The sequence below is a fragment of the Oncorhynchus mykiss genome, chromosome 17, assembly GCF_057628025.1.
Source record: "Oncorhynchus mykiss isolate SJ-2025 chromosome 17, ASM5762802v1, whole genome shotgun sequence".
In the NCBI taxonomy this organism is placed as follows: domain Eukaryota; kingdom Metazoa; phylum Chordata; class Actinopteri; order Salmoniformes; family Salmonidae; genus Oncorhynchus; species Oncorhynchus mykiss.
This window is the reverse complement of record NC_143038.1, coordinates 306,625-320,000: the sequence shown is the minus strand read 5'-3', so window position 1 is coordinate 320,000 and position 13,376 is coordinate 306,625. Positions and strand designations below refer to the sequence as shown.

The following is a 13,376-nucleotide window of genomic DNA, read 5'->3' as shown; positions in this document are numbered from 1 at the left end:
GTCCTCCCTAGTGCCCCGTGGTGACTGTCCTCCCTAGTGCCCCGTGGTGACTGTCCTCCCTAGTGCCCCGTGGTGACTGTACTCCCTAGTGCCCCGTGGTGACTGTCCTCCCTAGTGCCCCGTGGTGACTGTCCTCCCTAGTGCCCCGCGGTGACTGTCCTCCCTAGTGCCCCGCGGTGACTGTCCTCCCTAGTGCCCCGCGGTGACTGTCCTCCCTAGTGCCCCGCGGTGACTGTCCTCCCTAGTGCCCCGCGGTGACTGTCCTCCCTAGTGCCCCGCGGTGACTGTCCTCCCTAGTGCCCCGCGGTGACTGTCCTCCCTAGTGCCCCGCGGTGACTGTCCTCCCTAGTGCCCCGCGGTGACTGTCCTCCCTAGTGCCGCGCGGTGACTGTCCTCCCTAGTGCCGCGCGGTGACTGTCCTCCCTAGTGCCCCGTGGTGACTGTCCTCCCTAGTGCCCCGCGGTGACTGTCCTCCCTAGTGCCGCGTGGTGACTGTCCTCCCTAGTGCCCCGCGGTGACTGTCCTCCCTAGTGCCCCGCGGTGACTGTCCTCCCTAGTGCCCCGCGGTGACTGTCCTCCCTAGTGCCCCGTGGTGACTGTCCTCCCTAGTACCCCGTGGTGACTGTCCTCCCTAGTGCCCCGCGGTGACTGTCCTCCCTAGTGCCCCGTGGTGACTGTCCTCCCTAGTGCCCCGTGGTGACTGTCCTCCCTAGTGCCCCGTGGTGACTGTCCTCCCTAGTGCCCCGTGGTGACTGTCCTCCCTAGTGCCCCGTGGTGACTGTCCTCCCTAGTGCCCCGTGGTGACTGTCCTCCCTAGTGCCCCGTGGTGACTGTCCTCCCTAGTGCCCCGTGGTGACTGTCCTCCCTAGTGCCCCGTGGTGACTGTCCTCCCTAGTGCCCCGTGGTGACTGTCCTCCCTAGTGCCCCGTGGTGACTGTCCTCCCTAGTGCCCCGTGGTGACTGTCCTCCCTAGTGCCCCGTGGTGACTGTCCTCCCTAGTGCCCCGTGGTGACTGTCCTCCCTAGTGCCCCGTGGTGACTGTCCTCCCTAGTGCCCCGTGGTGACTGTCCTCCCTAGTGCCCCGTGGTGACTGTCCTCCCTAGTGCCCCGTGGTGACTGTCCTCCCTAGTGCCCCGTGGTGACTGTCCTCCCTAGTGCCCAGTGGTGACTGTCCTCCCTAGTGCCCAGTGGTGACTGTCCTCCCTAGTGCCCCGTGGTGACTGTCCTCCCTAGTGCCCCGTGGTGACTGTCCTCCCTAGTGCCCCGTGGTGACTGTCCTCCCTAGTGCCCCGTGGTGACTGTCCTCCCTAGTGCCCCGTGGTGACTGTCCTCCCTAGTGCCCCGTGGTGACTGTCCTCCCTAGTGCCCCGTGGTGACTGTCCTCCCTAGTGACCCATGGTGACTGTCCTCCCTAGTGACCCATGGTGACTGTCCTCCCTAGTGCCGCGAGCAGCGGGACAGAGACAACTCCCACTATCACCGAGCAGAAGCTGGTGAGACGTCTTTTAGTTCCCTCCCGAGAGGGGCGTGCTCATGGCCGGGGCATCATCCAATGGAGATTCACCGACTCTCTCCCGCTAAGCTGCGGGAAGTAACTCGTCTAATTCAACATCTCTTATGTAGCAGACAAACCTGTCCAAGTTGCCTACAGGCTAACAGCCTATCACAAACCAGACACAGCCGTAGCACCTCTTCTCACCTCTGTCCTCCTACCTTCAAAGGGTACACTTAGAAACAAAGGTTCTGGATATAAACCAAAAAGTGTTCTATGCCTGCTTCATATATGGCACCCCTTAAGGTTATCTAGAACAAATGTTGGGTCAGTGAATAAGAACCCATGGGGTTCTGATCAACCAACTCAATAAGAGGGTTCTATATAGAACATTTAGGGGTGCCATATATGAAGCAAGCAATAGAACCCGTTTTGGTTCTATCCAGAACCTTGTAGGCTACTTCTGGCATGTTGTGTTGAGCTCAATTCAGTGTCTTTACTGAAGCCTAGCCCTAGGCTGTGTAATAAAGCCATTGAATGAAGACGGATATAAGAGGCTTTAGGCCTACCTTCCAAGTCTAGCTCCAGGAGCCGCTGGAGGTCGCTGATGCTGCGGATCTCACTGCGGGACAGCCGCTCCAACAGCTCCGGGGGGAGTGGGTCCTCCTAGAACAAAAGGAAAACATTGAAATGAAAATAACAGCACTTTATTACCTACACAGACGTTATCGTACCGTAATGGATAGCGCGGCTATAGAAGTGGTATGAGTGTGACTATGTAGCGCTGAAGAAGTGTTTTAAGCACAAATATGTGCACAATTAAGGGTGTGGTATAATGCACACTTAGTTTGCGCTTGTTGCTGAGAAGCCATAGATTCCCCCTATTGTCATGTCATTTTTGGACGGAGTTACAGCAACGCTACTCTGGAGTTTTGTGCATAATTATGCATAAGTGGAGCATGAGCGAACAAACATTGCACCTGCCAACGAAGTAAGCGTTGCACTAAAAACGGCACAATTTGAACAGATTTGGCCCCTACATAGCGTACAAACCAAAAGTCCTTTACCTCAGCGGCGGTGCGTAACAGGCACAATAAGCAGGCGAGGAGGAAGCTCAGAAAAGCGGCTCTCATCTCCCTTCAGGTCCTTTGGGCTCCAGAACGAGAGAAAGTTCCAGTAGTTCCACCAACACCGTTCCAGAACCAGGAGCTGAGGCGTCGCTCCCAAACCACGGGAATCCAGTACCATCCCTCGGGTGGAACCGCTACCTCCACGAGTCTACAGCCGGTAGTCCGAATTATTTGGCTATTATAGGCAACATGGCGAGGCTAACAGTGGGACTTTATTGGGTGTTCATTTAGGTTTACATTTAAGACTGACGTTTATTGAAGTCAGTTGGGTTTCCTACTCCGCTTTTGGACACAGAAGCAACACAGGAGCAGGAGATGGGTCGGAGTTACGGCACCTGAGACAAGAGCTATCTATGCGTATAAGAACTTCCAGGTGTGAGAAATGTAATCATTTTGTCGATCAGGCTATAATCCACGCGAAGTGAAGACGTCTCGTAGTGGAACATTTAAGTGTTTTAATCCTTTATGCATGTCGACACAATTCTCTGAGAATATAATATTTCACTATCCATACATGTATGGGAGACTTCCAAAAATATCAACTTTATGTCCTGTTTATATCAGCAAGTGGAGAATAGGTCAAAAATAATGTCAAGCCGTCCGCATGTCCCGGTTGTTCTTATCAAACGGTTTTTGTAGCCTATTGGATCCCTTCAAAGCGGGTCCGCTGAAGACTGTGATCTCCGTAGTGAATGAAGTCGGAACGCTTTGAGTCATATGATATAGCTACTGCGTTGCTGGGGGCTGGCGGGGCGCGGTCACGTTGCCACTCCGCTCCGCTCTCCGGGTGTGTGCTCTGTAACTACAGATGGATAGATCGGCTATAAAGGAGACCATTGGCTTTTGACTGTGGGCGCGCTCACATCAGTCCATTCAACGCACCAGACTTCTTTCATGCATCATTGGTCAAATGCAGGTGCGTTTCAGATCAATGCAATTATAGTGATGATGATGATGATAGTGGTGATGATGGTGATGGTGATGATGGCGATGATGGTACCCCCAAGCCAAAAGACTCCTGAACAGCTAATCAAATGGCTACCCAGACTATGTGCACCCCCCTGCTGCTCCTCTCTGTTATTATCTATATGCACAGCCACTTTAATAACTCTACCCACATGTATATATGACCTCGACACCGGTGACCCCGCACATTGACTCTGTACCGGTACCCTCTGTATGTAGCCCAGCTATTGTAATTTACTGCTGCTCTTTAATTATTTGTTATTCTTATCTCTTACTTTTTTAGGCATTTTCTTAAAACTGCATTGTTGGTTAAGGGCTTGTAAGTAAGCATTTCACTGTAAGGTATTCGGTGCATGTGACAAACAACATTTGATTTGATTTTGATGGTGATAGTGGTGATGATGATAATGATGCTGGTGATGATGATGGCGATGATGATGAAGGTGATGAGGATGTTGATGATCTCTATAAACATCATACCCTGTAACTGGCCCTAAATGCCCTGTTGTTTTACCACACAATGGCAGGTTACTAGTTAACACAGTAACATTCGATCCCTTCTAAAGCACCAGTCATTACATTTTAAGGGACTGAGCTCATTTATAACAAAGTACAAACCCATGGTTGAGTAGTTTAGGGTGTTTATAACCTATGAAGTCACTGGAGGCTTTCCACCTCTCTCTCTTCCCTCTCTTACACCCTTCCTTCAGTTCCCTCCTTCTCCAGCCCCCTCACACCTCCACCACCTCCAACCCTCCCTCCTTCTCCAGCCCCCTCACACCTCCAACCCTCCCTCCTTCTCCAGCCCCCTCACACCTCCACCACCTCCAACCCTCCCTCATTCTCCAGCCCCCTCACACCTCCACCACCTCCAACCCTTCCTCCTATCTGTTCACACCTCGAGTCCCTCACACCCCCCCCCCCCCCCCCATTCCTTCCTCCACCCCTCTCCCTCCCTTCCAGGTCAGCCACAGATGGCTGAGTGTGTCTGTTTTTAATTGGTGTTTAATTAACTTCATTAATAAGTGACCAGACCGCAGACACAACTGACCTCCATGATAAAGGAGTGAGAGAGTGAAAGGGGTGGAGGGATCAGAGGTAGGGGGGGACACGGTGTGCTGGAGCTAAGAACAACACTTGATACAAAACAGACATGTTCACACGGACCTACACACACATTGACTGTGTGCCTTGTGACCAGACACGGTGTCACGGCTGAGATAGTTAGGGACTTTGTGCCCACTGGACCCAGTCTCTCTCAACACTAGAGTAGCCACCATTCTAGCTACAAATGCAAACATTGACAGTCTATAGTAGTGGTGATGAGAAGGGGGGAGAGGTGAACGTGGAGGAAAATGAGGTGAAGGAGATGGGGAGAGGAGGAAGAAGAATGAAGGGGAGAAAGGGGCCAAGGAGGAGGGAAGGAGGAAGAGAAACAAGGTTTGTTGCCAATTAAGACCTATTTAGCCAGACAGAGACTCAGTGACTCTGTCTCTCCCTCCATCAACCCTGAAGGGCTTTGCTTTGGGCTGCTCTGGTCTGGTGTACTTGACTCCTGCAAGGCGCCAGACTCACATGCAAGTGCACATGTGTACACACACACACTCACTTACAGCACAGGGGTCCAAATTAGGGAAACAACTGGGTTAGAACCGAACCGATCCAGAACATTCCACTGTGACATCCTTGGACCCGATGAGAGTGATGCCAAAGGGCAATGATCTGGACCCTTAACCTCTCTGTATCCCTATCTCTCTCTCTTCTCTCTCACTTCCTCTGTGGGATAGAAGTGGGACATGCCTCCTGCTATGGTAGGGGCAGTAGCATGCATGTTGTCATGCCGACAGAGAGGCTAGAGGTTTCCCTAAAGTCTAGACCCAGACAACAGGATAGACACAGTAAAATAGAGAAAGGAGAGAGAAACAGAGACAAATTGAGATATGGAGAGACACAGAGAGGAAATGTGCATGAGAGAGAAGAGAGAGGGAGAAATAGGTCTGGATTCAATCCGTATCGCAGAAGTATCGTGGAAGATCTGCGTTATAGCTCCACTTAAATTGAAAGGCAATGTTCCAGTGTCCGCGGAGACTGTATTCACGGTAAACACTGCATATGTCTGCTCAATTGTAAATTACTTTAAAAAATGTACGCAGATTTACCATGAGACTTTCACGATACGGATTGATTTCAGTCGCTAGTTAAATTTGATATGTGGAGGGATGAGAGTTTTACAAGCAGGGTGTGGATGAAAGTACCTAAAAGTACCTAATACCTAATTCTATTCCAAACCCTATGCATATTGCATAATGAAAAAAACCTTTTATATGTGTCAGACCTGGGATTGATTTCTATTTGAAATCTTTTCATATACTTTTAACATTTGCTCTACAGATATAGGGTCTTAATTTGAGCCAGTTTGCTACCGCATGAAAATAATTCTGCAGCAGCAGGAAATGTTTTTTTGTTAGGGCACTAAAGTGGAAATTACAAACTTTAGAAGCATTTTTAAACCTTGAATACACTACAAGTTTTGCATTTCCTGCTGTGCAGGAAAATTCTCAGCAACAAAAGAGTGATCAAATTAAGATCCTACATCTGTAGTTTGCCTGGAGTGCTGGATGGGCGACGTTTGCATTTTTGTGACTATTCTATTGGTTCCGTAGTGACAGTCAAGCTCAATCAATCCCAGATAAAGTATTTTAAATTATTTTAGATAGTATTTTAATCCAGGTCTTATTTTAGTTTCCCCTCTATAAGAACCCATACCAAAAAAGTGAGTCAGAATGGATTTCACGATTTCAACCATTAAACCCGGGGTAATCCCATGGTTGGCCACCTCCCAAAAACTATTGTGTTACGCATGAATGTTTGGGAAGCGGCCAACCGAATACTTATCCTGGATAAACATCTTGAATATGCTAGTGTTTGGTTTACCTGTATAGTTAATGCAATGCCTCCATCTGTTTAAGCATAGGCTTGAGAGAGGTTTGGTGGATTCTCTTTGAATTTGGGAGAGTCCCTCTGCTGCTACCAAAAAGTCACACACATGCATGTGTGCTCCTGCACCATATGCTTTACCCACATCTAAAGCAGCATCCTGAGCAATAGGTCAGAACAAGATTATTGTCTTTCCTGTGGAGATGAGATTTCAAGCATTGCCTGTTTGAGTATCACATAAGCATCAAAACAGAAGAATGCACTAAAAGACTGAATGTCACATTCCTTATCAGTCCTGCTAAGACTAAACATTTCCGATGTAAGTTAAACAGTAGAGCCACGGCTGTTGCTATATTATCTCATCATCACATCTGAGGAGAGTCTACTTCTCGTGTGTACGTGTTTCCTCTTCTTCTATAATCGGCTCTTTGTTTTCAGATGGTTAAGACAAAGATCCAATGTGCATCCAACATGGAACCCCATTCCCTGCTATAGTGCACTGCTTTTGACTAGAGCTCTATGGGGCCTGGTCAAAAGTAGTGCACTGTATTGGGAGCAGGGTGCCATGTGGGACATGACTAGAACACTCTACTTTTTTTCTCTATGTGTAAACCTCCTCTGGCCACATCTAAGGGTCTATATACCAGCATGTCACTGAACCTGTTCCTGGGTGCTTCTGGATTCACAGATTATTCACAGATCTTTCTCTCTTTCTCAATCAACTGTTCCTCTCTGCCTTCGTCTCACTCTGTCTCTCTTTCCCTGTCTCTGTCTCGCTGTCTCTGTCAGCGGCTGTCTCTGTCTCGCTGTCTTTTTCTCACACCCTCACAATGCCTCTCAAATCAACCAGCTGACATCCCTCTTTGAATCCCTCTTCCTCTCCCCCTATTTCAATACTCACTAGTCACTCCCTTTTCCATTACTGACTTGTAGTCAGGTTGACGACTGACATTACTGTACACAGCTGGGGCTGAGGTTGAGTTTATGTAAACACAAACACACAGTCACACACAGTCACACACACACACGCACACTCACACACACACACACACACACACACACACACACACACACACACACACACACACACACACACACACACACACTTGTCGTATGATGCAGTTGCTTACAGCTGGCAGCTGTTTTGGAATATGATTACAAAGTGTGAGAAACGTTGGAACATTTGGATTAAACTATCATGTCGTCCTTTACATTGTTGGCTCCGATGAGAGCTGCTGTCTCTGTTTTTCCACAGCCTTTCTTTTAGTCTAACTGAGAGGCTATGAGAGAGATCATTCTGTTTTGAATTGATTAATCGGTGTGTGTAAGTAAACCCCACCAACACACACACACAAATGCCTGCTTGCACTGACACACACACACATCGACAAATCTATTGTCACCTAATTTGGCGATAATACAATGCTTCCTCCTTCAAGCCTCTGTATCTGGGCAGCAACTAGTGACAATGATGTCACCTCTCTACCAGTGTGTCCGGACCTTGACACAGGCTGTGTGCCAGATTGCACTCTATTCCCTATATAGTACACTACGTTTGATAGGGCTCTGATCAAAAGTACTGCACTATATAGGGAATAGGGTGCTATTTGAAACACAGATACAAAAGACCGTAGTCTGATACGCACACACACGCACAGGCACACACACAGGGAACAATACCTCCCACTTCCCCCCATTAACCAGACCCCCAAAATAAACTCCCTCTATACACTAGACCATTGTTACTGGTGCCAACATTAGCACATCAGATCAGACACTTAAAGCCTTTACTTCACAACTCAAGACCAGAGGAAATCCCTTCTTTTGGAAGAGGAGAGAGGGAGATTTCTGTCCTTCTTTCCCAGAGTGATACAAGTGGTTGTGAGTGGTTTGCTAATTGTCCTCTCTTAATCTTGTTAATGCAGCAGAAGGAGAGAGCAGGAGAGAGAGAGAAAGAGTGTGTGTGTGTGTTCAAGACAACAGGGTTACAAACAGAGGAGCTGGCTTTCACAGATTGTCATGACAATACAATGACCTTTCAACCAACTTTGCCCACTGTTTACCATACTGCTCCAACACTCCTGTAGTGGAGTTACACAGCTGCTACTGTCCAATGGAAAGGTGAGGGATACCTATGGAACATGTGATGATTGGTCCATAAAGGAGAGGGGACTGTCTGTCATAACCACACACAGACAGACACAGACACAGACACACACACACACACACACACACACTCTTAATGTAGGATCAAACAAGGCACTCAGGGTAGCGAACTCTGTCTTGGCAGATGTTTAAGGATGTGATTGTGTACATGCTTGTGTGTGTGTGTTATGTGTCTGTGTTAATGATACAGTTATTATTGCTGTAGACAGGCCAACTGTCTAGCAGGTGATGGTGGAAAACAGGGAACCAGAAACAGTCATGTGTTGGGACTTGAAACCTGGCAGCATCATATATTTCCAGTGCCGCATTTATGCATAGTATCTCTTCTGAGAACTCATTAACAGTTATGAATAAAGACACACACACACACACACACACACACACACACACACACACACACACACAACTGAGACTATACAGACTGTACAAGTCTCAGCGAGACAGAAAGTGAACTTGAATGAGAGTGGATGATAATGATGAAAGAAGAGAGAAGCATTAGATGCCAATAGAGTTCTCCTTCACTATGATGCTATATTGAATCTGTTCATCTGCCTGGCACAGCTTGACCATCAAGTGGGTTTGTTTGGCATGATGTTACTTTATCAAGAAAAGGATAAATCAAGTGTGTTTAGTGGAAGTGCACACTTAGACGGTACAGTATGAGTGAAGTCAATTCATTTAAAATAACTTTATTTATACATTTAGGGCAATTACAAAATTATGTTGGCATGTGTTTTTCTATAACTTGGACACGTGGGAGTTAGTTAGTCCTTTATGTGCAATATTAAAACATCTTATGTCACTAACCTATGATTAAAGGTTTACCTTGAGATGTTGACTATAATTGATGAACCGCAGATAGGTAGTGTGTGTGGAATTAGTCATACAGAGGAGGCTGGTGGTATGAGCTTTAGGAGGATGGGCTCATTGTAATGGTTGGAATGGAATTAATGGAATGGAGTCAAACGTTGTGTTTGATGTGTTTGGTACCATTCCAGTTGATTTTATTCCAGCCACTACAATGAGCCCGTCCTCCTATAGTTCCTCCCACCAGCCTCCTCTAAGTCAGAGCACTCATACACTAAGATAAAACTCAAGACAAGTGTGTTATGGCCTTGACATTGGCAAAGTCAAGCTTATCTCGAGTCGAACACAAACAGCCACCTACCCAAATTGCACACACTGTATATAGACATTTATTTTATTTTATTGTGTTGACTGTACAGTTGTTTATTCTATGTAACTCTGTGTGGTTGTTTGTGTAACTCTGTTTTGCTTTATCTTGGCCAGGTCGCAGTTGTAAAGGAGAACTTGTTCTCAACTATCTTACCTGGTTAAATAAAGGTGAAATAAAAAGAAAATAAAAAGGATTCAATTGGTACTGCATTAGTTAGGTATGCTTTGAACTGATCTCACACCTGTTGATAAGAATGCAGGGGGTTGGGTCAGCAGGTAGCTTTGAACTGATCTCACACCTGTTGATAAGAATGCAGGGGGTTGGGTCAGCAGGTAGCTTTGAACTGATCTCACACCTATTGATAAGAATGCAGGGGGTTGGGTCAGCAGGTAGCTTTGAACTGATCTCACACCTGTTGATAAGAATGCAGGGGGTTGGGTCAGCAGGGAGCTTTGAACTGATCTCACACCTGTTGATAAGAATGCAGGGGGTTGGGTCAGCAGGTAGGTTTGAACTAATCTCACACCTGTTGATAAGAATGCAGGGGCTTGAGTCAGCAGGTAGGTTTGAACTAATCTCACACCTGTTGATAAGAATGCAGGGGCTTGAGTCAGCAGGTAGGTTTGAACTAATCTCACACCTGTTGATAAGAATGCAGGGGGTTGGGTCAGCAGGGAGCTTTGAACTGATCTCACACCTGTTGATAAGAATGCAGGGGGTTGGGTCAGCAGGTAGGTTTGAACTAATCTCACACCTGTTGATAAGAATGCAGGGGCTTGAGTCAGCAGGTAGGTTTGAACTAATCTCACACCTGTTGATAAGAATGCAGGGGGTTGGGTCAGCAGGTAGGTTTGAACTAATCTCACACCTGTTGATAAGAATGCAGGGGCTTGAGTCAGCAGGTAGGTTTGAACTAATCTCACACCTGTTGATAAGAATGCAGGGGCTTGAGTCAGCAGGTAGGTGGGTATTACAGAAGGGGGAGTTGGTGTCATTTGCTGTTTAATCTACTGAGTTGTGATGTACGATAAGTTGTAAAGCATTGTAACTAGGAAACAATTGGTCAGACAGACTTGCCATAACTGAAAGGCTATGTATAGGGCTCATCTACTAGATTCAGCCATGGGACAACTGTCGAGACTGTCGAACTGGGAGACTGTCTCAAATCACCCCCAGGCCGCTAGTTGGGGAACCCTGCTGCAGTAGTATAGTAATGTCTAAACAGTAGCAGGCTGAAAGGCAGTATTAGTAGAGTAATGTCTAAACAGTAGCAGGATGAAAGGCTGTATTAGTAGAGTAATGTCTAAACAGTAGCAGGCTGAAAGGCAGTATTAGTAGAGTAATGTCTAAACAGTAGCAGGATGAAAGACACTAGTAGTATAGTATAGTCTAAACAGCAGCAGGCTGAAAGGCAGTATTAGTATAGTCTAAATAGTAGCAGGATGAAAGGCAGTAGTGGTATAGTATAGTCTAAACAGCAGCAGGATGAAAGGCAGTATTAGTATAGTATAGTGTAAACAGTAGCAGGATGAAAGGCAGTAGTGGTAGTGTAATGTCTAAACAGCAGCAGGGTGAAAGGCAGTAGTGGTATAGTATAGTCTAAACAGTAGCAGGATGAAAGGCAGTAGTGGTAGTGTAATGTCTAAACAGTAGCAGACTGAAAGGCAGTAGTGGTATAGTATAGTCTAAACAGCAGCAGGATGAAAGGCAGTAGTAGTATAGTATAGTGTAAACAGTAGCAGGATGAAAGGCAGTAGTGGTAGTGTAATGTCTAAACAGCAGCAGGGTGAAAGGCAGTAGTGGTATAGTATAGTCTAAACAGTAGCAGGATGAAAGGCAGTAGTGGTAGTGTAATGTCTAAACAGCAGCAGGGTGAAAGGCAGTAGTGGTATAGTATAGTCTAAACAGTAGCAGGATGAAAGGCAGTAGTGGTATAGTATAGTCTAAACAGTAGCAGACTGAAAGGCAGTAGTGGTATAGTATAGTCTAAACAGCAGCAGGATGAAAGGCAGTAGTAGTATAGTATAGTGTAAACAGTAGCAGGATGAAAGGCAGTAGTGGTAGTGTAATGTCTAAACAGCAGCAGGGTGAAAGGCAGTAGTGGTATAGTATAGTCTAAACAGTAGCAGGATGAAAGGCAGTAGTGGTAGTGTAATGTCTAAACAGTAGCAGACTGAAAGGCAGTAGTGGTATAGTATAGTCTAAACAGCAGCAGGATGAAAGGCAGTAGTGGTAGTGTAATGTCTAAACAGTAGCAGACTGAAAGGCAGTAGTGGTATAGTATAGTCTAAACAGCAGCAGGATGAAAGGCAGTAGTAGTTGTGTAATGTCTAAACAATAGCAGGATGAAAGGCAGTAGTAGTATAGTATAGTCTAAACAGTAGCAGGATGAAAGGCAGTAGTGGTAGCGTAATGTCTAAACAGTAGCAGACTTAGCACAATAAAACATATACCATTCCAGCTGATATAACACTAATCTTCTTAAAAGCTCCAGTTCTATGCTTCCCATCCCTCTCTCTCACACACATACTGTGGCCTTGGTTCTCTCTGTGTGAGCTTTGCATTACTGTTTCCTCCCTGTGTTATTATGACTGGGCATCAGGCTCCCAGGGTTCTTTTCCCACAGTCCCCCTCCCTCAGTGTCAGCCCCGGTCGGTCCCAGGGTTCTTTTCCCACAGTCCTCCTCCCTCAGTGTCAGTCCCGGTCGGTTCCAGGGTTCTTTTCCCACAGTCCCCCTCCCTCAGTGTCAGCCCCGGTCGGTCCCAGGGTTCTTTTCCCACAGTCCCCCTCCCTCAGTGTCAGCCCCGGTCGGTTCCAGGGTTCTATTCCCACAGTCCCCCTCCCTCAGTGTCAGCCCCGGTCGGTTCCAGGGTTCTTTTCCCACAGTCCCCCTCCCTCAGTGTCAGCCCCGGTCGGTCCCAGGGTTCTTTTCCCACAGTCCCCCTCCCTCAGTGTCAGCCCCGGTCGGTTCCAGGGTTCTTTTCCCACAGTCCCCCTCCCTCAGTGTCAGCCCCAGTCGGTCCCAGGCAACCAACCCTCTCTCTCATACACACACACACTCTGCACCTGCCATGGGCGTCAGCGTTCATCTCACATCTTCTCTTTCCACATTAATCAACAGTCAGAAATGAAAACAAGAGGATCAAGTGGACTATACGGCTGCTCCCCAAATGGCACTCTGTTCCCTATAGTGAACTACTTTTGCCCAGGGTCCACAGGGCTCTGGTCAAAAGTATAGCACTATTTAGGAAATAAGTATGCCATTTAATACACAGCCTAGCTCTGACTGAAGCACTTCCCTTGTCTTAATGTACAGTTGAAGTCGGAAGTTTACATACACTCAGGTTGGAGTCATTAAAACAAATTTTTCAACCACTCCACAAATTTCTTGTTAACAAACTATAGTTTTCGGGTAGGACATCTACTTTATGCATGACACAAGTAATTTTTCATACAATTGTTTACAGACTTTTATTTCACATATAATTCACTGTTATAATTCACTGTA

At 46.9% G+C, this 13,376-nt stretch overlaps 1 protein-coding gene across 1 annotated transcript in view; it reads right to left on the bottom strand.

Moving 5' to 3' along the window:
• The window catches only part of LOC118938428 (platelet-derived growth factor subunit A), a 10,483-nt gene extending 7,042 nt beyond the window's left edge, over window positions 1-3,441 (bottom strand). Inside the window, exons 1-2 of the mRNA XM_090204336.1 lie at window positions 2,560-3,441; window positions 2,062-2,158 (exon numbers count right to left, since the gene is read on the bottom strand). Of these exons, the coding sequence (XP_090060462.1) occupies window positions 2,062-2,158; window positions 2,560-2,625 (163 nt within the window). The 5' untranslated portion in view covers window positions 2,626-3,441. The remainder of the gene's footprint in view (window positions 1-2,061; window positions 2,159-2,559) is intronic.
• Window positions 3,442-13,376: the final 9,935 nt, after the last annotated feature.